Source organism: Arabidopsis thaliana, chromosome 2 (assembly GCF_000001735.4).
Source record: "Arabidopsis thaliana chromosome 2, partial sequence".
NCBI lineage: Eukaryota > Viridiplantae > Streptophyta > Magnoliopsida > Brassicales > Brassicaceae > Arabidopsis > Arabidopsis thaliana.
The window spans coordinates 17,836,104-17,863,488 of record NC_003071.7 but is presented as its reverse complement, the minus strand read 5'-3'; the positions used below and the strand labels follow the sequence as shown (position 1 = coordinate 17,863,488).

The 27,385-nt window shown below is 36.4% G+C and overlaps 9 protein-coding genes and 1 long non-coding RNA gene across 14 annotated transcripts, besides 1 other annotated feature; 6 read left to right on the top strand and 4 right to left on the bottom strand.

Moving 5' to 3' along the window:
- Positions 1-22: 22 nt before the first annotated feature.
- Positions 23-4,834, bottom strand: AT2G42920 (Pentatricopeptide repeat (PPR-like) superfamily protein; the record flags this gene model as incomplete). 2 transcript variants are annotated; one of them, NM_129853.6, is made up of 5 exons in its annotated part: positions 3,061-4,791; positions 1,829-2,978; positions 1,325-1,437; positions 1,056-1,146; positions 23-963 (listed from the first exon to the last, which is right to left on the bottom strand). In NM_129853.6, the coding sequence occupies exon 1, from the start codon at positions 4,782-4,784 to the stop codon at positions 3,105-3,107; it is 1,680 nt and encodes a 559-aa protein (NP_181820.1). In that variant the 5' UTR covers positions 4,785-4,791. The 2 variants fall into 2 exon arrangements, with proteins under 2 accessions (NP_181820.1, NP_001325245.1); NM_001337000.1 differs by lacking the exons at positions 23-963; positions 1,056-1,146; positions 1,325-1,437; positions 1,829-2,978 and having other exon boundaries at positions 3,105-4,834.
- On the top strand, positions 33-1,235 carry AT2G42940 (Putative AT-hook DNA-binding family protein). Its single transcript, NM_129855.3, has one exon. It carries the CDS (start codon positions 219-221, stop codon positions 990-992), a length of 774 nt encoding a protein of 257 aa, NP_181822.1. The 5' UTR covers positions 33-218; the 3' UTR covers positions 993-1,235.
- On the top strand, positions 2,217-2,621 carry AT2G42930 (Carbohydrate-binding X8 domain superfamily protein; the record flags this gene model as incomplete). Its single annotated transcript, NM_129854.2, has 1 exon — positions 2,217-2,621. The coding sequence occupies one exon, from the start codon at positions 2,217-2,219 to the stop codon at positions 2,619-2,621; it is 405 nt and encodes a 134-aa protein (NP_181821.1).
- AT2G42910 (Phosphoribosyltransferase family protein) lies at positions 4,822-7,240 on the bottom strand. The gene is made up of 7 exons (NM_129852.3): positions 6,921-7,240; positions 6,242-6,557; positions 6,047-6,142; positions 5,873-5,941; positions 5,646-5,774; positions 5,339-5,438; positions 4,822-5,225 (listed from the first exon to the last, which is right to left on the bottom strand). The coding sequence occupies exons 1-7, from the start codon at positions 7,091-7,093 to the stop codon at positions 5,095-5,097; spliced, it is 1,014 nt and encodes a 337-aa protein (NP_181819.1). The 5' UTR covers positions 7,094-7,240; the 3' UTR covers positions 4,822-5,094.
- Positions 7,241-7,977: 737 nt separating this feature from the next.
- AT2G42900 (Plant basic secretory protein (BSP) family protein) lies at positions 7,978-8,932 on the bottom strand. Its single transcript, NM_129851.4, has one exon. The coding sequence runs from the start codon at positions 8,888-8,890 to the stop codon at positions 8,060-8,062; it is 831 nt and encodes a 276-aa protein (NP_181818.1). The 5' UTR covers positions 8,891-8,932; the 3' UTR covers positions 7,978-8,059.
- A 3-nt stretch (positions 8,933-8,935) lies between these two features.
- Positions 8,936-13,670, bottom strand: ML2 (MEI2-like 2). Of its 3 annotated transcripts, none has more exons than NM_129850.4 (13): positions 13,391-13,670; positions 12,824-12,874; positions 12,613-12,729; positions 12,056-12,522; positions 11,795-11,953; positions 11,593-11,709; positions 11,326-11,477; positions 11,155-11,246; positions 10,174-11,065; positions 10,018-10,102; positions 9,863-9,931; positions 9,531-9,713; positions 8,936-9,409 (listed from the first exon to the last, which is right to left on the bottom strand). In NM_129850.4, exons 1-13 carry the CDS (start codon positions 13,410-13,412, stop codon positions 9,284-9,286), a joined length of 2,532 nt encoding a protein of 843 aa, NP_565990.1. In that variant the 5' UTR covers positions 13,413-13,670; the 3' UTR covers positions 8,936-9,283. The 3 variants fall into 3 exon arrangements, with proteins under 3 accessions (NP_565990.1, NP_001078043.1, NP_973674.1); NM_001084574.1 differs by having other exon boundaries at positions 8,957-9,409; positions 12,824-12,902; positions 13,391-13,511; NM_201945.3 differs by lacking the exon at positions 13,391-13,670 and having other exon boundaries at positions 8,957-9,409; positions 12,824-13,197.
- Positions 13,671-16,885: 3,215 nt separating this feature from the next.
- Positions 16,886-17,786, top strand: AT2G42885 (Defensin-like (DEFL) family protein). Its single transcript, NM_180047.3, has 2 exons — positions 16,886-16,983; positions 17,223-17,786. Exons 1-2 carry the CDS (start codon positions 16,896-16,898, stop codon positions 17,372-17,374), a joined length of 240 nt encoding a protein of 79 aa, NP_850378.1. The 5' UTR covers positions 16,886-16,895; the 3' UTR covers positions 17,375-17,786.
- A 1,322-nt stretch (positions 17,787-19,108) lies between these two features.
- Positions 19,109-23,321, top strand: MPK20 (MAP kinase 20). Of its 2 annotated transcripts, NM_129849.5 has the most exons (10): positions 19,109-19,565; positions 19,954-20,362; positions 20,689-20,816; positions 20,941-21,000; positions 21,080-21,229; positions 21,327-21,482; positions 21,630-21,841; positions 21,922-22,023; positions 22,254-22,396; positions 22,481-23,321. In NM_129849.5, the coding sequence occupies exons 1-10, from the start codon at positions 19,542-19,544 to the stop codon at positions 22,915-22,917; spliced, it is 1,821 nt and encodes a 606-aa protein (NP_565989.1). In that variant the 5' UTR covers positions 19,109-19,541; the 3' UTR covers positions 22,918-23,321. The 2 variants fall into 2 exon arrangements, with proteins under 2 accessions (NP_565989.1, NP_001324574.1); NM_001336999.1 differs by having other exon boundaries at positions 22,254-23,317.
- Positions 19,336-19,449: a sequence feature (AT2G42880.uORF1).
- Positions 23,322-24,892: 1,571 nt separating the features above from the next.
- AT2G09405 lies at positions 24,893-25,368 on the top strand. Its single transcript, NR_140530.1, has one exon. It is a non-coding gene; the product is annotated as an other RNA (long non-coding RNA).
- A 502-nt stretch (positions 25,369-25,870) lies between these two features.
- Positions 25,871-27,073, top strand: PAR1 (phy rapidly regulated 1). The gene has a single exon (NM_129848.3). It carries the CDS (start codon positions 26,302-26,304, stop codon positions 26,656-26,658), a length of 357 nt encoding a protein of 118 aa, NP_565988.1. The 5' UTR covers positions 25,871-26,301; the 3' UTR covers positions 26,659-27,073.
- Positions 27,074-27,385: the final 312 nt, after the last annotated feature.

The following is a 27,385-nucleotide window of genomic DNA, read 5'->3' as shown; positions in this document are numbered from 1 at the left end:
CTGCCAGAAACTTTTCTTTTTTTTCTTTTTTTGCAAAATAAATTTGTTAACTATTAATCACAATTTTTGGTGACAACTTAACCATCTCCTACTCCTCACAATCATTCTTTTGGTGTCTCTACCATTTAATAATTCACCAAAATCTCCTTACTTAAACTCACAAACTCCTCACAAATTTTCTGAATCTTTCAGTTGAACATATAACAACATTCATAACAATGGCTGGAGGTACAGCTCTAACTCCAACCTCTGTAGGATCCAAGTCTGTTCCAATGAGGAACCATGAAGCAACAGAGAGAGGCAACACCAACAACAACCTGAGAGCATTACCCAAAGCCGTCCAACCGGTTTCATCAATCGAAGGAGAGATGGCTAAGAGGCCACGTGGCAGACCCGCTGGCTCCAAGAACAAACCCAAACCACCAATCATTGTGACTCACGACAGTCCAAATTCCCTCAGAGCTAACGCCGTTGAGATCAGCTCAGGTTGTGACATCTGTGAGACTTTATCGGATTTTGCAAGAAGGAAACAGAGAGGTCTCTGCATTCTCAGTGCCAATGGTTGTGTCACCAATGTGACATTAAGGCAACCAGCTTCATCAGGAGCAATTGTCACATTACACGGACGTTACGAGATCCTCTCATTGCTTGGATCAATCTTGCCTCCACCAGCACCACTTGGAATAACTGGTCTGACCATTTACTTAGCCGGACCTCAAGGACAGGTTGTTGGTGGAGGAGTGGTTGGTGGGCTAATCGCATCTGGTCCTGTTGTTCTCATGGCTGCATCTTTCATGAATGCTGTTTTTGATCGTCTTCCTATGGATGATGATGAAGCTGCCTCTATGCAGAACCAGCAGTACTACCAGAATGGAAGATCCCGTCCTTTAGATGACATTCATGGACTGCCTCAAAATCTGCTCACTAATGGAAACTCGGCTTCTGATATCTACTCTTGGGGGCCTGCGCAGCGTGTCATGTCGAAACCTTAATACTACTGCTCTAATCTCCACGTTTCATCATATCAAATGCCTTAATCTTATTATCTCATTTACCTTGGAATCAAAGATAAATGTGTCTGTAGGTTGAGAGAGAACCGTAAGTCTGGTTAAGAAACTGAAGCTTATCTCCCTTTGTAGTTTGTACCTGCAACAGTAAAAAGAAAAAACTGAAAAAAGCAAAAGTAAATGATTATGAATTTTAAGCACAATCCTCTAATTTAATACGAAAATATTACAATATTTTTATCCTTGATCCAAAGTGAATGTTGGCCATTAATAGCAGAACATGTGAAGAATCATACAAACTGGTGATTTCTCTTTACCTGTGTGATACCAATTGCAGTTGCACCGTTCCAGCAATTATTTAGGAAACTGAGCTAGCAACCAACTTCTGATTTTACTCCACTCTCATCCCAGTTTCAACATGTTATATAATCTGTAAATCTCTAGAGGATTTTTGAGGGTTTCACTAACAAGATACAAACTCTTGACGTTTCAGATATCTGGGGATTAAGGAAATAAACGCGGTTTCTCATGTTTATGATTGGGTACTTTCATGAGCAATGCCAAAAACATTAGTACGTCTATCACCTTAAACATCATAGCCTATTTCCCTAAATCCCTATTTCATTATCTAACTACCTTGAATTAAAATCAGTACTTCTGTGGGTAGAATAACATGTTTGGTGATGCTGAAGCTAATCGTTATGTACTTATATCTAGCCAGTGAAGACGAAAATATGTGAAAGTTTTCTCCTTGCACCTCACGGAAAACTTAGTAGATAAATCACAAACACATTAAAACTGACATCGAATGATAAACTAACCTTCAAGCACAAACTTCCAAACTTTTCTGGATTTGGATCAATAACTTGTGCTGTGCGTTTCCAAACCAACATTCTCGATGAAGTTTCTTTGAAAGATTCCGTTTAGGACGCTTTCCTGTAATGATCACACACAACAGAGGCACTATACATGGTCAGTGTAAACTGCATAGCATGTCATGGCATTAATTAGAGATAAAGACATATAATCATGCCTGTTATAAATTTCAATAGTTGGTTCAACACATGCATAGGCTTTAAATACGTCTCCAGGCAATGATATAAATACATGCAAATGTACATGATAGACAACAAATCATCATCATCAAATATAATCATCACCAGTTTCTCCATTTATTTTTCTACCAAAAAGCAAGAAATTTCTCAGAAAATGAAGACGAAGATGTTAATAACCCTCTTTGCACTAGTTTCAGTAGCAGGAACATCAGAAGCGACTGGTACACTTGCTGCACAGCAGAACACAAGCATTATACCTACATACACACTCTGGTGCATGGAAAATCCATATGCCTACTTTAGAAGAGTGATTTCGAGCCTAAAATGGGCTTGCAAAAATGGTGCTGATTGCTCACCATTGGAAAAGGGTGGCCGTTGTCAAGACCTCGACAATTACAGAAGCCAAGCTTCTTATGCATTCAATGACTATTACCAGAAGAATCCTATACCCAGAAACTGCGATTTCAATGGTGCTGCTGTGCTTACAGTTCAGGACCCAAGTAATACTAAACACTTTACATTCGAAAAAATAAAACCAACCTCTGATCAAAATTCCTAGAGTTCCATTGTGATAGTGTCTATATACGTCAGAACTGATTTTTCATAATCATCTTCAATTTGTGATTGTTGTTCTTCTTCTTATATCTGTGAACTTTGATTGCAGGCACTCCAACGTGTAAGTTTCCATCTAACAGGTGAGCATAAGATTCATTTTTTTTTTTCCATTTCGTTAACCTTCCGGAAGAAAAACACAGTAGATATAATTTATATAAATCAATTTTTCAGCACTGGTCCATACCCACTGACTTCTTCAGTAACAAGAACTGCAACTCCAAGCCTACGAAGCTTCTTTTGGGGTTTTGTATTCACATACCTGGCTTATAGTGCTGCTCAGATAGCTTGACCTAGAAGAAAACTGTAGAACAGGACAATCAAGGTGTGGTTTTACGAGAAGAAATATTTTGTATAAATAACAATATGATAAATTAGTATAATACCTAAAATGATATCTTCCGCTACATCTCCAAAACTATCAAATTGCTTATTTCTCTGCCAGATAAGTGAAACCAATCCTAGTTGTAGCATCAAACAATTCAGCGAAACCTGATTTAATTGTAGAGACATCCCAGTTTAAGATATCGAGTAAACTGTAAATCTCTGCGGATTTAGGATGCGTTCCCCCACAAGATATAAACTCATGAACTTCAAAATCCACTTCAATCGAACTGCAGCCAACTTCTTTCTCCATTTGTCTTTCCTTCATCAAAAGCCTCTGCTCAACTGCCTCTTCGAACAAGCCATAAGAAGCATAAGCATTAGACAAGAGAACATAACCACACGTTTCATCTGGATCGAGCTTCTTCAAACATTTTGCTGCTCGTTTAGCCATCTCAACATTACCGATTTTCCTGCAGGCAGAAAGCAAAGAACTCCATATAACAGTGTCTTCTTCCACCGGCATATTCTTTATCAATGCTTCTGCTTCTTCGAGGAGCCCCGCTCCACCCAGCACATTAACCATTAAAGTATAGTGTTTTATTGATGGCTCAATCATATATTTTTCTTTCATCAATCTGAAAAATTCATCAGCTCTATGTACTTCCCCGGAGTGAGCACAAGCTGTTAAAACACCAATGAAGCTGACTGAATCTGGTTCCAAGCCAGAACGCTCTAACTCCGAGAACAAATCCATGGCCCTTTCCTCGAATCCGTTATTAGCTAGACCAAGAATCATCGAATTCCAACACGATAACTGCTTCTTAGGAGCACACTCAAACACATTTAGACCTTCCTCAATGCACCCACACTTACAGTACATATCTATGAGTGCTGTAACAACTATACTATTCAATTCAAACCGATTCCTCACTATGTACTCATGTATCCATCTCCCTTGCTCACTTGCTCCAAGGTACGCACAAGCATTCAACAGACTCACCATTGTAAACCCATCAGGTTTCACATCTTTCTCCTGCATCTCTCGAAACATATCCAACGCATCCTTAAATCTACCATTCCTCACAAACCCACTAATCATCGAATTCCAAGAAACTCCATTTCTCTGCGGCATTTCATCAAACAGGTTCTGCGCCTGATCAATCAATCCACATTTCGCAAAACCCATAATCATTGAATTCCAAGCAACAACATCAAAACCTATCATCCCCAGAAAGATTCTCCAAGCTTCAATCAAACACCCACAAGTCACGTACATATGCAACATCGTATTCCGTATAAACGAGTCGTCTTCAAGTCCCTCTTTAATAACCATCCCATGTAATTGCCTCCCATCACGAGCTTGGCCAAGTCTACCATAAGCTTTGAACACCGAAGGATAAGTCAATCTCTGCGGCTTCACAGACGGAGAAGAACACAACATGTCAATGAAAATCGAAATAGCCATCTCTGGAAACGAGCTCCGTGAGAAACCACGGATTATAGTGTTCCAGACAAATGGGTTCTTGTGATTGATCCTAGTGAATACCAAATAAGCGTAATTCATGTCTGACGGAGACGCACAGCAGAAGGCGAGGACACGGCTCGCGGTAACAGTATCGGAAATTAAACCGGTTTTGATGAGACTGGCGTGGATTTGCTTAAGTTCTCTCATCGTACTACATTGTGTGTCTATCAATCGGAGATAAGTGTTGCCGGAGAGGGAACCTGATGACGGCATCGCCGGCACCGTCACACCGGAGAAGGATAAGATCGTCGGAGACATTTTTGTCGATTTAAGTTTAAAGGTTGGATAATTTATAGGAGATTACACACGTGTGACATTATCGCCATTGATAATGAACAAGACAACCACACGTGTGTAGTTTTTCTTCTTTCTGAACTTAACGATTCAATTCATTGCAAAAGAAGATCAATCAACAAGAACAGAGTACAAGGTTTCAACAATCTGTCTAGTTATTTCAGCAAAAGTGATATGATTATTTCATAAATGATCATCCAAAGCACATCTCTTAAGAGTATAAAACCACCAAAAGTCCAAAACGAGCAAAGAACCAGGCTTTATCTCTACTGCTTCAAATCTGCAGAGCATCAGCAATGGATCCAGCGAGGCTCAAGACTTCGAAAGGAGCCTTGTTTCCGATGGCCTTAACCGTCTGTGGACAAGAATCCGTGATCCAGAAGTAAGCAAACGCTTCTTCTAATCCTAATTCGAAGAAACAATAACATTGACTTCAGTTTAAAGATGCAACAAGCAAGATATTTATAGAACAATGAACAAAGTTAGTTACTTTTTCTTTCATTTTCACAGATAATTACCGTTCTTCTTGTGGGTGAAACGCTCCCACGAGCTCTTTGGGAAGACACCATGAGTTACATAAGCACTCACCTTCACAGCTCCATGCGCTGCCAATACTTTCTGTTGTGACAAAAAGAAAGTGAAACAGTTAAGATGAGTAATTTCAAACTAGATTCTCAACAAATCTCATATAACATCAGAAATAACAAAGATTCTGATCAAAAGCCTCTCTTGAGTTTTGACACAACACTTGTGATTCAGAATTTATTCAAGATTGCTATAACCTATATGAAGATACAAAATGCAGGGATATGAGAATTTTGATACCTGGCATTCAATGAGTGTACCCCCAGACTGCACAAGATCATCCACGATAACAACGTGACAACCAGCAGGGTTTCCTTCCTTCAGCCTGACTATTCTCTTATCGCCTTCACGAACCTTTGTACACACAACCTATTATGAATCAAAATTGAGTTCCATTAGATATTGTGCAGGTCATAAAGATGTTCAAATGAAGCGTTATAAAATATCAGTTTTAGATAGCTACAAACCGTGGGATAATGATCCAACAGCTTATGGAAACGCTTCCAGGCTCCATCATCAGGAAATGCAACTATGACCTGCAAACAAATGGAATCAAATTTAGATTATTGAGCAAAAACAAAAAAGAACAGCCACTGAAAACACAAGTGGATGCTATCAGTAACAGTTTTTCATGAACTAACTTTCTCAGTTTCAGGAAGCTGTTGAAGGCGTTTAGTCAACAACGGGATTCCAGTCTCAAACAAAGGAAGAACCTGATCGGCAAAGTAAAACCTTTCCTGCAACACATGAACATATATAGAGAGAGTGATGAACTTGAATAATTCCACAAATAAATGTAGCAAACCCCCGGGGATATCAGAAATAAATAAACAAACCTGCAAAGCGTGAATGTCATAGATGACAACACTAGTCGGACCACCGCGTGAAATGGGGATATTAGAGACAATCCTTGCCATGGTAAAAGCAGTTGCTACATCTCCTTCCTCTTCCATTCTCTCAAAGGAGCCAGTGGGGAAGAAAGGCAACACCAAAGTGAAGGACGCAACAAACAATCGAGGGAGCAAGTAAATGACAGAGATCTGCTCAAAGATGACAGCAGGGGAACTGAATGAAGCAAGGAACGCAACGTGCTGGCCTCGGATATCATGTGCGTTGTTGATAAATAGATTCGGGAATCCATCAGCAAAACTCCTGAAAGCATAACAAATGACCACATCAATTCACATATCCTCAATGCCATCTATGAATCACCAAAAACTATCCAACCAGAGATTCATTTAACAGTAAGAGAGAAGAGAACTTAAAACACTTAAACTGCTATATTCTTACATAGAAAACTGAAACTTGCTCAAAAGATAAGATTTTTGAATACATAAGCTTCAAATCAAACAACCACACATGCAAACACACAGATTCTGGAGGAAAACCAACACAAGGGAATTTTGTTTCAGAATAAAGATATGATTTTTACTTAACCTAAACTCACATAAACCCAATAAACATCATCCAGAAACACAAAAAGAGAACCCAGAAAATGGGGAAAGAGGGAAAAACCTCCAGTTGATGGATTGGAGAGTGATGTGATCAGATTCAGCGGCGATGTTGCGAGCAAGTTCTTCGCACTCTAAGCAGTAAAAGAGATGAACTTTCTTCTTCTGTAATTCAGACACGATGGCGTCTGTACAAATCTTGGTCTCCATGATGTTGTTGGCTGCGTTCTCAGACATTGACGCCGTGAAAGAGTCCGAATGTACTTGCGACGGAATCGGATACACAAAAAAAGGGTTTAAAGGTTTTTTATTTTTCTGAAAAGCCCTTGTTTTTTTTGTTGTTCGGCTGACAATTTTGATTCCTTGCACTTTATTTCTGTACCCCAAATCTGTAAATGATACGTTTATCTTTATTTTAATTTCAAATAAAAATAAAACTTTAGGTACTGTTTACTGAATGTATTTCCATTAATGTTGTCATTATTTCCATTCTTTGATATTTGAAAACCTTCCCAAACTCTATCAAATCAATAGAGAAGAGAAATCTCGGTATCAAAAATCTGATCAATATCTGGAATCTGTAAAAAAGCTGGGAAGCTGCATCATTTTCATTTTCATTTTCATTTTCCTAAGTCAAAACTTTTTATATTTCCTTCTTAAACAGGCATGAACCAACGCAATTAGCCAAATATTAAAGAGTAACACTTAACTAGATAATTCCACCTTAATTTTCTTTAAACTGAGTTTTTTTGTCAACTTTAAAGTGATTTTTTTTTTAAAGAAATCCAATCGAGAATATATTTATTTGAGGCCGCTATCAGCTCGCATAAAAACCTTCATTAATATTTAATACTGCAATTTTAAAATTAAACCTTGATTAGTGTGACACTGACACTCAAATAAATATACTATATAAATAGGCCCGTAGGTCCTGATCCTACTCTTGTTGGACAAGGCCTTGAAATAACAAAACCAAAAGTTTCCACTCACCAAAACTGGGCTCCAATAATTTCTTTTTCTGAGACTAACAACAAAGAAATTTCAGATAATTTCTTTTATTTATCTGAGAAAAAATTAAATCATTTTTCGAACGACAAAAAAAAAAAAAAAACATTTTTCGATAAGAATATAGAAGATGAATTATACACATTGAAATAATGACGTGGAGCCATGTGTGCTACAATATGGCAGCACGAGAACATATCATGTTCGTCTCTCAATTATCAATCCACTGTCGTCCATCTTAAGCTCACGCAACACATCCTTGCGTGAACCACACGCACCACTCGAAGCAAGATCCACCGTCCGATCATCCCACCTAAGTCTCATCCCATGGTTCAACCGTCGGATGAAACCCTCGCTACGTCGTTCACAGTAATCCAACAAGCTAACCACATACACAGACTTTTCCTTATCCTTCCAATTCCCACCAAACTTTTCAAAGTGACGTCGTTTTCGGCTCTCCACGGCCAAATACTCCACCATGCCGGCCACAAGCTCCGGCGAAGCTCCTGACTCGTCTCCCCATAGCCATATTCTAACCATAGAACGTCGCAATGCAGATTCCACGGCGTTGCTAAACTTTTTTCTTTCCGTGAGAGATGGGCTTAATCTGATCACATACTCTCCATGACTTGCACCTGAAGTTACCGAGAACCTATCTACTCTATCACTACTGTTTCCACAGAATTGGACGGTAACGTGGTTTACAGGCTTACGGAGACGATGAGGAACACCCTCGTAGAGAAACCTCTCCACAAAGAAGCTTGCATCGAGCAATATCCGCACTGCCGTATCATCAGATTCGAAGAAAAGGGCGAATCTTTTACCGGAAGGAGAATCTTTAGCATCATTGATGATACTTATGGAGAAGCCTTTTGAAGCCTCATGGTTTGCCCACAAAGAGATTGCTCCGACGAGAAGTATAGAGAAAAGCCGCAGAATAATACCTGAATCCGATTCCGTTGCTAAGCCTTTGGTGGTGGGTTTGGCTAGGAAAGGTTGAAGAAGAGTCTGATCCGTCATTGAAACCATGGATAGATGTCTACATAGAGAGAGACGTGTAACGGTTTTGTAATGATAACTAATTGAGACAGAAACTTATAACGAACCTGTTGTACAACTAAATACTGATCATGTCTTTCACATGGAAAGGATAATGTACACGCAAGAGGATGTTATATACACATGACTGATATAGAGAGAAGTTTCCGAATATAAAGTATACAACGTAATGTACTAATAGGGATGTTTCTTTAATCGGTTGCTTCGAGTGAAGTAATCCCTAAAAACTGGTTACTTTGTTCCGTGGAGAAAACAAGCCTTAATACTGTACATTCTGTTTCTTCCATAACCGCGCCAGACCTGTACACTTAGTTTACCTTTGATGGTGAGTTAGAGTTCCCAACTACTAGTTTTAGTGGGGATTCAAGAGGACTCTTCTGCAGCATTCTTGGAGTTACCGTTCTCCCTCGGATTTTCGATAAGATCCATTGTGTAAGACCAATCTGAATCAGGCGCGGTTATGTTCCAAATGCTTGAAAACAGTTGCTCCTGTATGATTCATAGATACAAGGTGAAATCGGTGGAAAAATCTGAAGATACTGCATATGCATTTTGAAATCATGTATCAAAAACAAAAACAAAAATGAGATTTTGTATCGGATAAACATACGTGATCATTGGCGTCTTGACCATCATCATGGTAGGAGACTTCTGGAAACAATTGCTTTTGTTCCTTCATAGAACTTGGAGTCTGCATGTATGACGCAAGGGCAGACTTTCCTTGGATCTCTGCATATGCCAATGAAGCAACTTTCCCACTGTTGAATTTCTCCCATATTTTACCATTGAAAGTCTGCAGAAACACACATTATGAATATCTTTTAGCTATAACAATCTCAAGCCATTGAATCGGATAATTACCATATCCACAATACATAGTCAACTTCATGACTAGTGAAGAGAAGTTTTAAAGACAATACTGAAGAGAAAAGGTAAAGAAACCTGTTGGAAGGGAACGATGTGCAATGGAGAGACCATGTTGATAAAAGCGTGACCCATGTTGCATTTATTCTGTATCCAGAAAAAAGCTAGATTGTTAGTAAGTTCTCAGGTCATACAAGTGCATCATGAGTTCACTCTCTCTTATAGTATAATACCTTAAAGTCTGTCGGCAAGCATAGAAAGTCATAGTCTCCCTTGTGCTTTTCGTCGATTTCAGCCACCAGCATCTTGTAAGTGTACCTTACAAAACAAAGCATTTGAAATTTAAACATTGCTCGAATATCTTAGATTGAGATCAATAAAACGCTTACTTGTTTGGGATGTTTTTGATGATTAATGTAGTTCGGATTTCATCTCCACTAGCAATCCTATCCAAGTCGATATGATATCTCCCACCATCTATGAACTGATTCTGATTGTGACTCTCGTGGTTATGTATCCTACCCTGCTCAGCAAAAGGTTCAGGCCTTACTGATTGTAATCCTCTACTCCCACCGAAAGGAACTGTAGGCATTGAAGACATGCCAAAGCCAGTGAAATCCTGTTCACTACTGTTCCCCGGTAGACTAACACCAAGGTTTGCTTTTCCATGAGCACTGTTATAGTTTCTGTTGATTCCCATATCACTAAATCCAAGGGGTATCTCTGGTGATCCCGTGTAGCAATTCATTTGTGTATTAAAATGAATGCTTGAGGGAGCAGAGCCCACATGATGCTGGTATTTTCCAAGCAATGAAGCCTGCCTCTCAGCAAATGGAAAACCATGCCTGACAGTGAAAGGACGTTCAGTAGATGACGATGACGACGACACTCCAGTGTAACCAGGATAATTCATATGCTGAGGAGGGCTTCCCCAGCGATAGCGGTGATCAGATGAAGTCCCGAATCCTGAGGAGTGTGGAGCTATAAACCTCATGGAGTTGGAAATTCCCCCTGTTATATGCTCTGGCAAAGAATGAGGTTGCCCATAGGAAATGTTGTGCATCAATCCCTTATTCAGAATAGTTTGGTTTGAATGATTCAATAGCCCTTGGTCATTACTGACTGGTGAAAATCCATGAAAGCTAGAAGGATGAGCAGGAAGAATTGAAGCCAGTCCTGGCATATTGTCTGAGTTAACTGGCCTGACCATTCCTAGACCATGTGGCCTCGTAAAGGCATGCGAAGGAGAGCCCTTCACTGGGCTACCAATTGGCCAGTTACCTATTAAGTAGATTGAATGAATTACGGAAAAGGCATGCTAACCAATCGAGAGAAAAAGTTGATAAAAGAAATGATCAATATGAGATTACCTGGTGGAGAATTAGCAACATGTGAACCTACTTGATTGTAGAAATTTGTAACTTCGGTTCTCTCCAAATCTTGACTTTGTGACGGGACCGACCTGCATACAAAAAGTTTCCGTTCACAGTGTATGCAAGATAACTCAATTCTTTGACATATACAAAGTGCAGAAAACTCACAGTCGACGAGCCCCTCCAGGACGACTAAGTTCGAGCTTTATACATTTTCCACCTATCTCGCTTCTATTCAGTGCTTTCAAGGCTGTCTCTGCATCTCTAACATCATAGTACTCAATGAACCTGTGGAATCGCCTGTTTGGGGTTTCTCTAATCTGCATTTACAAGTCAAGAATCAATAAGCAGGTGATATGTTACATTATGTACCAAACAAAGAGAAGAATCTCTTAGACATAGCATATGCACATTTGAACGCACAAGTTAAATTACCTCTCTTATTTCACCATAGGCACCAAACAGCTGAAGGAGCTCATCATTCGATACTGTTGTGTCCACATTAAAAATCACAAGAGTTCCTTGATTCATATCCTTCTCTGATGGATTTTCCTATCATGTGGCATAAGCTGATGATGAGAAAAGTACTAAAGAAAAGCTGAAACTTCAAATCAAGAATATCTCTCGTAGTCCATACTTTAGGAATGGAAAAGTGAATGTCCAGTGTCCTTTTTCTTAAAAGTGTGTTCTGTAGTGCACGCATTGCGGCATGAGCAGCTCGAATATCGTAGTAGGATATCATAACAAACCCCCTGCTTTTACATGCAGTGTACAAACTTCTGATCTCCCCAAACGGCTGGTGACAAATAGAAATCCCATCAGCAAGAGCGAGCAAACCTCAAATATTCTATGAGTTACGGCTCAACGAGAAAGATGAAAGCGAACAAGTGTTGATTACCTCAAAAAGGGCGCTTAACTCAGAATCCTCGACACTGCTGTTGATATTCCTAACAAATAATGTCCTTGAAGGATGTTCACCGTTTGGATGTTCCACTGAAACTCTACCAGCCGTATTGGGACGTTTACGAGGAACAAATGCATTTGCAGCACCGCGATCAGAAATCTGCATCCCTGACGCATCAACAGCATGATTATCTTGGGATTCAACATCCAACTCCATACCCCCTCCCGTGCAAAAGACATCACACTCTTCGAGATCGTCAAGTTCATCAGGCAACCCGGTAAAATTAAGCTCATCAATGAGGCCAGGAAGGAGCTCATTTTCATCCTCAGGCAGCAATATTTCTAAAGCATCGGGTTCAACATCTTCCAAAGAATCTTTCTCTGAGTTTCCTATGACAAGTTTGTTCAGATTGGGTGAGCTTTCATCAAAGGAGAGCCAACTATCTGAATCAGTCATATTCACTGCAAACAAAAACAAAAAGATATTAGCACTGTTCTTCAAGTAAATCAAGAATTAAAACTGAATAACTAAAAGAAGCTAGTAGGACATACGCTTTTCATGAAAAAGTGTGGGCAATGAGCTTGAGAACATGCTGAGATCACTTGAAGAACGATATCCAGTGCCTCCATTAAAAGCTTCAGATGATCTACTCAGCAAAGATGGCATATCTAGATTTGACATAGCCAAATCAATAGATATTAAAAAAATTGTGAGAAACAAAAATTGTAAATTCAATCAAAGCAAGAAAGAATCTATTCATACCAGCAGATAGTGATTTATTGGGTTCTAGCTCCATCTTTTTGCCTTCTGCAACTGCAGATATGAATCAAATATCAAAGACCTGCTAGTTGATTTCTGATTTTGCATCATAAAGCAGAACAGTAACTTGCTAAGATCATTAGTTCTCGATCACAAGCTACTCATGTGTTTCCTAGTAGTCCATACATCAACAAACATAACTGAGAAGAAGAAAATCGAAGCAAGACCATGAGTTGGTCAACTCGATGAATAGAAAATTTTGCTGCTTGTGGCGACAAAACATCATCAGAGACAGAGCAATAAACTCAAATCAAAGCTTAAACCTTTGAAACAGGTCAAAAACCGATTCGATGATCAGTGAATTCCACGGAACCAAAGAGAGTATCAACTTGTTTTCTCGTTAAAAACCATGATCAGTTTTGAGTAAAAAAAAACCAGAACAGTCACAATCAAACTACATGATAATCATAGAGCAGTCAAACAAATAAGGAATACAAAATTTCATATGAATAATAACCAAAAATCAAACCGATTAGCAGAAATTTCATCGAAGAAGAAGTGAAGTAGTACCTGCGATGATGGAGGAAACCATGAACAGAAAAAAAGCTTGAGTAGTCGGATCAAACTAAAAAAAAGGAAGAGAATCGGAGAAGCAAAGGAGAAGAGAAGAGAAGAGAAAGAGGAGAAGAGCAAATGTTTCGTAGAAGAAGAGGAATTTATTGCTTACACTCTTCCTCCTCCTCTCTTCCGTTGCCGGGAAATTACACAACGAGCAAACGCTTACCCAAAAAAAAAAAAACTGAGAAAGAGAGAGAGAAAAAATGGATATTTAATTATTTTATTTATGTAGTGATTACAATCAAAATAAGTAATCCTACTTAATTAGAGTCTATAATTTTTGAAATTCGTTTATTTTTTCGGCCCAACCGTTGACACGAACCTAAACCAGCTTTTGATGGACACTGATAATTTGTTTTAAACTCTACAAGGAAAAATATTTTGACATCTAATATGTTAATATTTACAGGAATTTATCTATATGTCCTATGGTCATATGTAATGTATATCAAAAAATTTATAATAATTTAAATAATCAAATAATTAATTATTAGTATATACTATAACATTATGGGCCCTAATCAACATTTAAAATATGGGCTTTAATTACATGTTAGAAAAACCACTATTATTTTGGTCTTAATATGTCGGAACTTATTTTGAAATATAGTAGTAGTATATGATAGTTGGGGACAAGGTCAACAAGGATGCAACATTGAACATTCGATGAGAAAATTTAGTCTGATACTCAACTTTATTTCTCATAGATTCATCTCTCGCATTATTATGATCAACTTGTAAGAACAAATTCTAGGACGGACTTAAAAAGTCACAAATACACTTATGATGCAAATCAGAAATGTAAAACTTGGAGTTGTTACTTTATTTTAAATACTTTTGCTGTTTTCTGAATGACTTTTTAACATGTAAACTGAATAAATAAAATTCATCACATTTACTTATTCTAACTATTTCTGACATTCTCACATTTATTATCCGATAAATTTAATTGAAAAATAGTTTAAGTCAAAAGTCACATAAATTTTTCATTAACGGATTTGCATTTTGTCAAAGTGATCAGTTACAAAACAAAACAATGTTGAGGTTTTATTGGTATGTGATTTATATCATACTAGTATTACAACTCGTGCAGAATTTTGTATTTTCATAAAATTAAATTGTGATTTTTTTTTATCGAAGTCTATTATGGACCTAAAACAAATCTAGAGATGTGTTTAAAAAAAAAACAAATCTCAATATAATCTCTATATATGTAAAAAATAATCACTCTATCATCACAAATATTAGGAAAATAATATATTGACAAAACGGTTGGGAAAAAAACACTTACCAATTAATAATGCATTTAATTTCTTCAAAACTAAAAATCGAGAAGTACATTCATTTTTACCAAAGAGAGAAATACGTATTACCAAAGAGAGAAGTACAATGATAGATATATGTTTAACAGTTTATGTACCTCATGTTAGGGGATGAAACTAGTAGTTTATGTACCTCATGTTAGGGGATGAAACTAGTATTGTTATTGCCTCTTTCTGGTTTTGCTCGATGATCCAAAACGGTTATGTTTTGTATTGGCACTGTACCTTCAGGACATTTGGCGGTACTGACGTGTGCCTCTGATGTTCGCCATTCACTTTTCTTGCTAGTTCCAGTCATTCTAGGAATCATAAGTAATCGAGCAACAAAATTTAAAAAGTAAAGAAACAAAATTTAAAAAGTAAAGAAACAAACCTGTATCTTGAGATGTATTAAACGAGGATGGGCAAAAGCTGGTTGGTTATGTTTGGGGAAGCAAATGACAAGATCTCCATCGGAAACCTGTTAAAATAGATTTCAAACATATAAAATACTTTAGTAAAAATGTAAAATTTTCTCCTGGTGAATTACCTAGCTTTTTTTTTTGCCATCCCTCTACCCTTATATTTCTTCTATATTACAAGCCACTCTCTTATTATTTTTTATTTTTTTTTGTCTTTGTCAGCAGTTATATAGTTTACTTTCGAACAAGTAAATTCTTTTTGCAAGAGATTTTTCTCTACATTACTTACGTTGAAATAGTAAAATTGTTACTGGATTTTACAATCCAAATTAATAAAATAAAATAAAATAAAAACCAATACAAAAATTAGTTCCGGTAAAGGCCATAATTAGATTTGGTTTTTGTGGTCGGCCAAATATAAACAAACAAAAATTATGTAAAACATAAGTAGAGTATAAGCAAAAGATAAGCAAATATACAATTTGTTAACGTTTTCTAGTATTTTATCTACAAGATGAATCAAACTTGTCTCGGCTATGTACTTAAAACAAATTGAACTTCATCATATTTCAAGGCCGTTGAGTTTTTAAGATATGTACAAAATTTTAACATCTAAGTTTGGTCCATCATGTGAACTAACTATGAAATCTAATTTGGTCCACGATATGAGTTATATGTTCACTTGAACTAAATAGAAAAGGTGAGTAACAACATGAAATTGAAAACATAAACTTGCTTCACTATGTAAACTAAATTGATCCATAGTGTGGGAGAAACCAAACTATGATCATGCATGCAACCATGACTGTACCAGGAGACAGACTAATTATTAGCTGGTTTATTACATTTGACAACAAGTCTCTCACGCGTCAGAGACAACGTGTCAACGTGGAGTTAAATAATCGGATACAGTGTGAGAGAAACTAAACTATGATACTCCTTCTCTCCCCTTCTCCTCCGTTTATTCGTTTCAGGATCACTCTATCTTTTCCAGTTTAGAGCGTAAAATTCTCTCCGTCACAATTCATTTAGGGCAAAATAGTTGTGTGTATAAGTTTTAATATAGACGAAATATTGAACCCATTACCTTTTTTTTTTTTTTTCACAATTGAACCCATTACCTATGCGAAGAAAACATGAAACAGTGGGGATAAAGAAGGAGTGGTTTTCGAGGACCCGTGATATTCATTTTTTTTTTTTTTCATCACCCGTGATATTCAAACTCATCATATTTATACACACAGACTATAAAGAGAAACAGACTATAAATAGAAACATACATTATTTTGATAAGTTTTGGAATATTCGACAACAGAAAATTCTCTCTATGTGTGTCCAATTATATTCGGTTTATGTAGGTGGTAATTTAGTAATTAATTACCAGTTTACCACACAGAATAATGGTCTTCCAGTCAAAGTGATTGTAATGTGATTTATACAAATACATTTTGATATTAGTATTTAATTTCTCCAACATGAACTTTGCATTAAATTTGATATATTCAAGTATAGTAATTTTTTTTATAAGTATTCAAGTATAGTAGTTTTAAGATTCTTTCTACTTAAAGAAGATAATAAAAAGAAATGAAAATCTCTCTTTACCAAAATAACAAATTTATTTATGGAAGATCTACTTACTGTAAAATAAAAACAGAGGATAAAAACTTGAAACTTTCCAAGAAAAATAGTCCTATAAATAAGACTTTCACGAAAACCTAAAAGATAATAGAACCTATGGGTATCAAAAAAACCTCTGCAACTGTTTTTCTTGTAATTATATTGACAATTTCGTTTTCTTATTACGATGTTGAGGCCGAGTCAGGTATGTTGTTTCTTTGCGAAGATGTTTATTTTTTTTTGTTATTTTCAACTATCTTTGATCACTACCAAAACAATAATTCAGGAAACAAAAAATTCTTAAAAATATAGAATTAGTAATACAATATTACATGTATCTGTGTATATGTATATGTTGTTAAGAACCTTGAAGAAACTAAAACTGTTATTTGGACATGTATCTACAGATTTATAGTTTTAATGTGGAGTTGTATATATGTGCAGTGATCGAGCCAGCAAAATATGGTGCTTGCCTTTTTCTATGTGATGCTAGACGGGATGATCATGCATGCTTCTATGACTGTACTAATGTAGCTATTTACCGGACTGGACATTGTGTTGGAAATCCTCCACGCTGTTGTTGCATCAGAGGATAATAATCGATTTATCTTCATGACTTCATCAATAATTGGTGAATGGAGCTTGATTTATGTGTTTTCTAGTATATGATTCTAAAAGATGAACTTTTTGAATTGTTGTTTTTCAATTTCTTGATAATGAATAAAACATATAACTTATCATGAATTTTGGTATTGGATTATGATTTTTGAGAGCTTATATGATCCAAAGCAGAGAACTTGGGGAGTGGTGAAAGGCCTTGAAGAAGGATTATTGCCTGGCGCTTGTAAGTGGTCAAAATGAGTTACCCTGGTGGGAAATTGGTTCTGTTCTTGCAGAAAACAGAGATCTTGTGTTTGCAGAAAAATTGCAAACCGAATCTTACATTTTCCATATCTCCTTACCCATTTTATGTTCGCAGAAAAATGAAAGACGTAAATTAGATTTCCTCACATTTTTTCACATAAAAAGAAAGAAAGATTTCCTCACATTTATTCAAGACTAGGTACAAAAATTCTTTGAAGATCATTTTGAAAAAGGATTAGGTCCACTAGATTGAAAAAGACTAGAAAGTAAAAAAAAATGAAGATATGTTTTCTTCTACATGAACCTTATGATGCAAATATCATTTTGGCCAAATACATAAAACAACAAAAATTTAACTTAATTTAAATCAAATTAACACCAAAAAGAAGATTAGAAAAAACATGTCTATTGAAAAAAGAATATGGAAGTATAAAGTAAAACAGTACTAACACACTATAAAAAAAAATGTATTATTCTTCGTTTTTCAACCAAACACTATGATTTGTGCTTACGTAACAAGGTCTGATTGATATTTTTTGTTTAATCCCGTAAGACTAAATATAAGATTCGCTCAATCGTCAAGTAGTTTAGTTATTAGCTAATCAAAATATGATTATCTTTTTTATAATTTAGTTAAATAATTACACTAATGTGAGCTGGTTTGACTTTTGATTTTAACCACAAGAAGGAGACAGTAAGACAGACTAATGATTAGCTGGTTTATTACATTTGACAACAAATCTCTCACGCGTCAGAGATGACGTGGCGTTAACTATTCGGATATGAAAAGCCCTGCGTGTTTTAAAAAAATGGCATGGCCCATTGGGCTAGTTAAGTGAGAGTTTGTTTTTTTTTCTACCCCTAATATTACTATATTACACTCATGCCACAACCAAAAGCTAAATTAATATTGTTGTTTTTAATTGAAGGTTATTTGATATACAATATTAATGGAAAAAAACAAAATAATATATATTTTTTTTTACAGCAAAATAATTGAGAATCATATTACCAGAAACTTAATACAAAAAATAAGCTAAAAATTCCTTACAAAAATGAAGATGATGAAATATAGATTGAAAATATAATTTAGCAGTATATACAATATAGCAAATGATAAAGTGAATAAAACAAAGTTTTAGCAACTAAAATTAGCAAAAAAGCTTTTAAGGATAAAGATGATAACATTCTATTAACATTATATCTATGAGATAAGTACGTGACAAAACGAAAGAATTGGATAAAGAAGACATGAATGAATGGCAATAAAGATCAAAAATAGATCATACACTAATAATGACCAGATCAATAATGTCCTAATTAATTTATTAACACTTGATCAAATAATTTATTTTTTCGTTTTACTAATGGGTTGTTTTTTTGGATCACAGTGACCAAAGCAGCTTACCAAACGCGACACTTTAACCTCTATATATAAATCTCCGTCTAGATTCCTTCCTTATCTCTCTCTCTCCTTTCATTTTCACTACTTCTTCGTCTCTCTCTCTCTCTCTCTCTCTCTCTCTCTGTATCCCTTGTGTGTCGGTGATCAGATCTCGTGCCGACGAAAACGTGCGTCTAAAGCAATGCTGTTCGCACTCTGCTATCTTCAATTCCTCGATTTATCTTGAACTGCGATTGTTTGTTGTTGTTTCGATTTCGTTGGGGGTAATTGGGTGAATTAGAGAGGTGAATGAGAAATTCGCCTGCGATTCTGTCTCTGTCGGTGATCGATTGCCGGAGCAGAACCAGGTCGGATTCTAGCTTCGCCATTTGGAGTAGTGGTCGATGGGGCCAATGCGGCTGATCTGAATTTCTATTTCCCTCCCCCCAATTCAGATCGAATTCTAGGGTTCTTCTAATTCCTGGGTTTTTAGTCTGTGTTTCAATTGAGTCACGATGCAGCAAGATAATCGCAAAAAGGTGAAACAAAAACTCTTCCTTTTTTCCAATTATTCCATCCGATACTATCTGTTCTGTCTGAGATATTTATGTGTGTGTTTCGGTTAATCTTGTTTGTTTCCTGTTACTGTCTTTAATCTTTTTGCCGTTTTGGACAACTCTGTTTATGATCAATGAACGTTACAAGTGTCATCAAACAAACAACGCATAATTGTCATCATTCAAGACAAGATGATGTGTTGTTGAGACATTTTTTTTATTTCTTCATCAGCAAATTGACATTCAATTGCATTGATCCTTCATTAGGCGTCCTTTGTAGCATCAGTAGAGAACCTTCTGCATCTGATTCTTGTATAGTGTTATCTCTATTGTAATGTTTCTGACTTGGAAGTAATGGTATTTGTAACAGAATAATCTGGAGATGGAGTTCTTTTCTGACTATGGCGATGCCAATAGATTTAAAGTTCAAGAAGTTATTGGAAAAGGCAGTTATGGAGTTGTTTGCTCAGCTATAGACACTCTTACGGGTGAGAAAGTCGCGATAAAGAAAATTCATGATATTTTTGAGCATATTTCTGATGCTGCGAGGATTCTACGTGAGATTAAACTTCTTAGACTCCTAAGGCATCCAGATATAGTTGAAATTAAGCACATTATGCTTCCTCCTTCACGAAGAGAATTCAAAGATATTTATGTTGTCTTTGAGCTCATGGAATCGGATCTTCATCAAGTTATTAAAGCCAATGATGATTTGACTAGAGAGCATTACCAGTTTTTCCTGTATCAGTTATTGCGTGCACTGAAGTACATTCACACAGGTAGTCTTTTTCTTTTGGTCTCTCTTTATCCGGCATCTAGCAATAGTCTTTTCATCTTCAAATCTCTCTGTGTGTATATATCGCTCTCTCTGTAGATGAAAATCTTGGACACTTGCAAAATGTAGTGTATGTCAGATTTGTCTTTTAGGACTTTACATTCTACAGTACTATCTCATACATTGATGCACTGAATTGGATTCTTGCGGTTTCCATTGTCTGGCTAAATGTTTGCCTTTTGAAGTTTGCCCCAATATATCTGAACTTTAACTCAGCTGTCGAGTTTGGTTTGTTGTATTATATTATCTTATGAATCTTGGTTGTTGCAGCTAATGTCTACCACCGAGACCTGAAACCAAAGAACATATTGGCAAATGCAAACTGTAAACTTAAGATTTGTGATTTTGGATTGGCAAGGGTTGCATTCAATGATACCCCCACAACAATCTTCTGGACTGTACGTTTGACAAGATGGCTCTCTAAGAGTCTTTTCCTTCTCTTAAACTGAAGTTGGTCTAAATATTATTCACTACGTTGCAGGACCTGATACTCTTCTACATTATTTTCTACTGAATTTACAGGACTATGTTGCTACCAGATGGTATAGAGCTCCAGAGCTTTGTGGATCTTTTTACTCTAAGGTGTTCATTTGTTCTCTATATAACATCTTTTAATTGGTGTGTTGCCGCGATATAACTTTTGATGGATTTGGCTTTGTAGTATACACCCGCAATTGACATCTGGAGTATAGGCTGCATTTTTGCGGAGGTGTTGATGGGTAAACCACTTTTCCCTGGAAAGAATGTGGTTCACCAGCTGGATCTTATGACTGATCTGCTAGGGACACCTTCCCTGGACACCATCTCACGGGTATTGATCTTCTTGCTAAACGAAGTCCATTGAGTTTCTACACATCTTAAGCAAGGACCAGTAGTGATGAGTACCCTGCTTTTATGATGTTATACAGGTGAGGAATGAGAAGGCAAGGAGGTACTTAACAAGCATGAGGAAAAAGCCACCCATTCCGTTTGCACAGAAATTCCCAAATGCAGATCCTTTGTCTCTGAAGTTGTTGGAGAGGCTTCTTGCTTTTGATCCAAAAGACCGGCCAACTGCTGAAGAGGTGCTTTTCAACTTCCATATTGACTAACTATCTCAAATCTTGAATTCTCGGCTTCCTGATTGTTTTCTCTCTCTAATAATAGAGTATCATGCATTTGGGGTTTCTATTGGAGTGAATCACTAAACTACTCTTGTATACTTGAATCAGGCACTTGCTGATCCATATTTTAAGGGATTGGCAAAAGTGGAAAGGGAGCCTTCATGTCAACCCATCACGAAGATGGAATTTGAGTTCGAGAGAAGAAAGGTCACTAAAGAGGATATAAGAGAGCTAATTTCTAGGGAGATACTTGAGTACCACCCTCAGCTGCTTAAAGATCATATGAACGGGGCTGATAAAGCCAGTTTTCTCTACCCAAGGTCGTAATTTTTGTTGATTACATTCTTGAGCTAGCATTGCATATCACACCCAGTCCCTGACATTGATGTATACTGTGCAGTGCTGTTGATCAATTTAGAAGACAATTTGCGCATCTTGAAGAAAACAGTGGTAAAACCGGCCCTGTGGCACCTCTAGAAAGGAAACATGCCTCTCTTCCCAGGTATATCCTCATTTTTTCTGTAAAGTCTGTTGTCACTTGATCTGGTTTCGGTGATCTCCTCTGTTTTTGACCCCCGTTATGCAACTGCTATACTAGTTGTATATTAATATACATTGACATGGCAAGGATAAAAAAGATGGAATCATAAGACCGTGACTATCTGTTTCTTGTGTTGAACACTAATTTCTATAAAAATATGTCCTTCTGACTCTGTGTTTGCATGCTTTCAGATCAACGGTCATACACTCAACCGCAGTAGCACGAGGAGGACAACCAAAACTTATGAATAACACAAACACATTGAACCCTGAAACTACTCAAAACATTCCTTTTAATCATGCAACAATACAAGCACAACAAAGAAACCTCTCAGGTACTTTTAATCACTCATCCTGAATCCAACAGCAATGTGTCCAAACTGACCTCTATAAACTGTAAAACATCTATCTACACGCAGCAGCCAAACCAAGCACATTCATGGGCCCGGTTGCACCTTTCGACAATGGCAGAATCAGCAGAGATGCATATGACCCGAGATCATTCATCCGGAGCACTAATCTCCCCTTTTCACAACAATCTGCTGCAACAGTCGCCATGGGAAAGCAGCAAGAGAGAAGAACAACTATGGAGCCTGAGAAGCAGGCAAGACAAATATCTCAGTATAATAGATATGCACCAGATGTAGCCATCAACATAGACAACAACCCGTTTATCATGGCTAGAACGGGAATGAACAAAGCCGAAAACATCAGTGACCGGATCATAATCGACACAAATCTGTTACAGGCAACTGCCGGAATAGGAGTCGCAGCGGCAGCTGCAGCAGCTGCTCCTGGTGGTTCTGCTCACCGGAAAGTTGGAGCTGTTCGGTACGGTATGTCAAAGATGTACTAGTTCTCCACCTAAGCTGGGCTTTCATCACACAGAACATTGTATGTTTCCATCTTCATGTCATAAAAGAAAATTGTCTATGACACAAAACCATATGAGCAAAAAATATTTTTTTTATTAATTGTGATCCATCATTTGTTTGTTTTTTCTATTCCGACAAATAAATAAATGGATGTTAGATTCTGGTATATATAACAAGAAAGGTTGAGAGTTTTTCACGTTTAAAAGAACCGCTGGCTACAGAAGATGGATCAGTGTGGATGCGCATGGTGATGATGATGATGGTTTCATGGCACATCCAAACGCATGTGGTGGTGGGAACCCATATCACAGGCACCACTTTGTTCTTCCAAATGTCAGTAGAAACAGAAAGGTGCATTGTCACTTGATCATATCTTTAAACCAACCAATTTGTGTATATATTTTTGTGTAAACAGTTGAGTTCGCTTACTTTCTTCCTAAACAAGTTATTTCTTCTACAAATTAATAAATGAGCACAATGAGAGATTGCTGTTCAATAAATAGTATCTCAAAATAGAAATATCAAAATAAAATTAGAAAAAATCATTTAAAGATTATTTATTCACTTCTATTTTAATTAAAATAAAAATAAAAAAATTTGGGATCTTTCTTCTTCTTTCTGATTATAAAGTTTTTAATAAAATAAGTTTTAAAGCAAAAGAGAGATATAGCAAGTGAAAATGCATGTACAATTGAAAAAAATGCAACTAAATGAGGCCAAGAGAGGAGACAAATAAGGTTAGAGGTGGACCCAAAAACCACTGTATGCATTGTCCCAGAGATCACCCATCATGGTAGGTCCACCTGTGTGGCCCATATCTCCAGCCTTTATAGAAAAAAAGAGAAGATAACTAATTAACTTCCCTTGATTTGGAGTTTTTTAGCTAAACATTACATATTTTCTTTCTTAATCTTCCCCTTTCTTAATTCTTAAAAAAACATATACTGTCTTGTCTTTAACCAAACTCTTCTCTTTTATTTTTGTGGCAACAAAAATAAATAGTGAAAGGGAATCATCTCAAACTCCTCCTAGATATAAATATTTAGGTTTTCGTCATTAAATAAAAGTTATTTTGGAAAAAATAGAAACAACGAACAAGATACAAAAGGACATAGAATTGATTATTCCAAGACGACGAATGTGAAAGCTGGCTAAAAGCTAAAATTAAATTTCGAGTGTGTTATTTTTGTAACATATTTAATGTAAGTGCAAATACATAAATAAATAGATACTAGAATTGGGGAGAGTGTCAGTTTGGTAGATGGTGAAATGCGAAAGGCACCCGATTTTTGTAAATCTCAATCCCGAGAAACCAAACCCTCCTTCGTCCCCTCTTTGGAAACATCATCTCTTTCTTTATTTCTCTCTTCCATCTTCTTCTTCTTCTAAAACAACATCTTAACAATTTTTAGTATTACTAAAAACCCTAGACGTAAAAGAAATGTGTTATTCTGTTCCTGATCTTTGTCTTAATTAAGACCATACATTATTTCTTTTAATTAGATGTCAATCATTATTCTTTACTAAATTTTTTTTCTTGAGTAGATTTAGGTTAATTTGCAATCTTGGATTAAAGACCTACAAAAATGCAATTGTTTTTTTTTAATGCAATTATTTTTTATTAAGTCTTTATCTAGTTTTTATATCATATAGTTGACAAAAGAAATGCACCGGAGGGCTCATTTATGGAACCAACATTAAGTAAGATTTACTATAACGGTTTTATGTATAAAAGATGTATATTATAAAGATCTCTAGCTAGAAACATGTAACACTATATTCGAATCCAATAACACTAAACTTCCTTGGCTTTCTTCTTGTTATATAGTGGCCATTTCTCTAACATTATAGATATATTGAGATTGTTGTTTTTACGTGGTAAGAAATATGGGATGTTAATTGGAGTTTCTTTTAATAAGAAAAAGGAGTTGACAAAAAAAAAATGAAGGACAGATTTAGGAGGTCACTGAGGTGGGGGGGACCCAAAAAAGGGTTGACACGTGGCCACCATGCCCGATAGATATCATGTGGATCTTAGTAGGATTAGGTCCTCAATTGTACGAACAAGTTCACTATCTCTTAGAGGATCTATTTGATCTCATCCATCTAATAATAATACTATATTACAGTCTGTACATAATGTATAGAGAGGAGGAAGCACATGGGAATGGGGCTTTGAAGATGGAGATATTCATGTGACCCGCACATGTCCTCTCCTCTCTCTTCCTTGTTCCCATGCAAGTAGTGTCTCACTGTATCCTTCTTCTTTTCCTTCCTTATCTCCACGCGCGTGGTCGTTTTCATTTCGTCCGTACTACGTAATTACGACAAAACTTACTCTTATACCATCAGGCATTAGTCCATTACCAGGCACCACCCGAATGGCCTATAAGCATAAGTGCATAACTATAGGGTTTGTCGTCGTCTACTTGAATTTTTCTTTTGGAAATTTAAGCTCACATAAAATAGTTTATACTCTTTATTCTTGTTGTAGAAAATAAGACTGGTAACTATGCAAAACAACGTATAGCAGCTATTACATTTATGGCTAAACCAGATCACAAACCATTTAGAGTTTAAATTAAAGTTCGAATAATATTTTAGCAAGTAATCCGGCTTGATAAATAAATGAGACACTTGCTAAAAGTAATCCGGCTTGTATTAACAACGCATATCCTAATACAATAATAAAGCATTGTTGTATAATTAGTTAATTACTATGTCAAACGTCTAGCTCTTAAACAAACAAATTTAACGTGCCAAATCTCATTTATCAAACAAACAAAAAAATCCAATCTAGATGCGAGGTTGATCCACTTAAGTGAGTGATGAGTCCACTAAAGTCTAAACCAGTCGACATGGCGCGTGAAAGCTCTTCTTCTAAAGATCCAAATCTGTGGAAGCAACCAAAGTAAGAGATAATTAAATAAATCTCCACAATCCGAAACACGAGGATAATAAAATTAAAAATAACGCACAACTGGACCCAGCTTTGATGGCAATACCGCTCATTTAACCATTTCCCAATTTCTAAATGTAGAATTTATTTTATATCGTTTCAATTTTTACATCGTTTTTTATAGACAAACCAAACCAAAATTCGTTCATAACCGAACCTTTCACTAATGTAAGCAAACAATGTAACATAAAGCATAGCAAACCAAATCAAACCGATAGAGTATTGTCTCTAAACTCGCAACAAACCAAAATAAAATCAGGTTGAACCGACCACATTTCAACATTTTTGTCTACTAAATCCATCATCACTCATATATATATATATAACACACACAGTTACACATATCCACATTCCTTACTTGTTCATTATTCTCTCAGACTCATCATTCATCTCTCTCTTTCTTTCAATGGAAGAAACTCTAGCCACTCCCGACGCCACGAGACGCTCTCTGTCACCGTCATGCTCAGCCACCGTGAAATCACGCGCCGCTGGTTTCGAGCGCAGAACCAAACGGAGATTGTCAGAGACTAACGCAAGCGTACGTGAAGACCGAGAAGAAGCAGAAGAAGAAGAAGATGAGGTCAAGGAAAAGATTGAGGCGTTGCAGAGGATTATCCCCGGAGGAGCGGCGCTTGGTGTGGACGCGCTCTTCGAAGAGACAGCTGGTTACATTCTGTCTCTACAATGTCAGATCAAAACCATTAAAGTCCTTACTTCGTTTCTTCAACGCATAGATCAAGAAGACATGAAGTTCGGAGGTTGAAGATTATCACACCAAGACTGCTCTTCTTTCTTCGATTCCTAAAAACAAAAAAAAACGTTTTTTTTTTTCAAATCTTTTATTTCCTTTTTTATAACATGGGATTTTAGCTTTGATATATGAGGAAAGAGACTCAACATTTTTTTCTTCGAATTTTTTTTTTCTTTAGTAGGAGTATAATCTTTAATTTTAATGTTCTGATTTATTTATTAAGCCGTTTCACGGTTATGAGAAGTGTTCATTAACGAAAATTAGCATTAATTAATGTAGTTATATAACTTATTTTAGTAGGACGCCATATAGTATAGATATTAAATTGGATCACGAGGTTTCACTTGCATATGAGATTTGACATTAATGATATTGAGAAAGTTAATGTTACGTGGCCCATTTTTAAATCTGGATGAGCTCATTTCACATGCTTTATTATAACAAAGATTTCCAAAGTCGGTCGATATTTATTTAAGCTTATGATGAACTTACTAGATTTGAGTTCCCGTGGTCCAACAATAGAGTTCATGTATATTCCTTGTACATACATATACAAGACAAATCTTTTTAGTCGTGTAAGTACTAGAGCTAGCATCTACACAGAAATTTAAACACATTTGCCGCTAGAAAAAAAACAATATCAGTTTTAGTATTCATTATAACGTAATTTCTGACCCACAACAATGCAGCTATATCGAACTCTATGGAACTATTTACTCCACACATAGCGGAAAGTCGG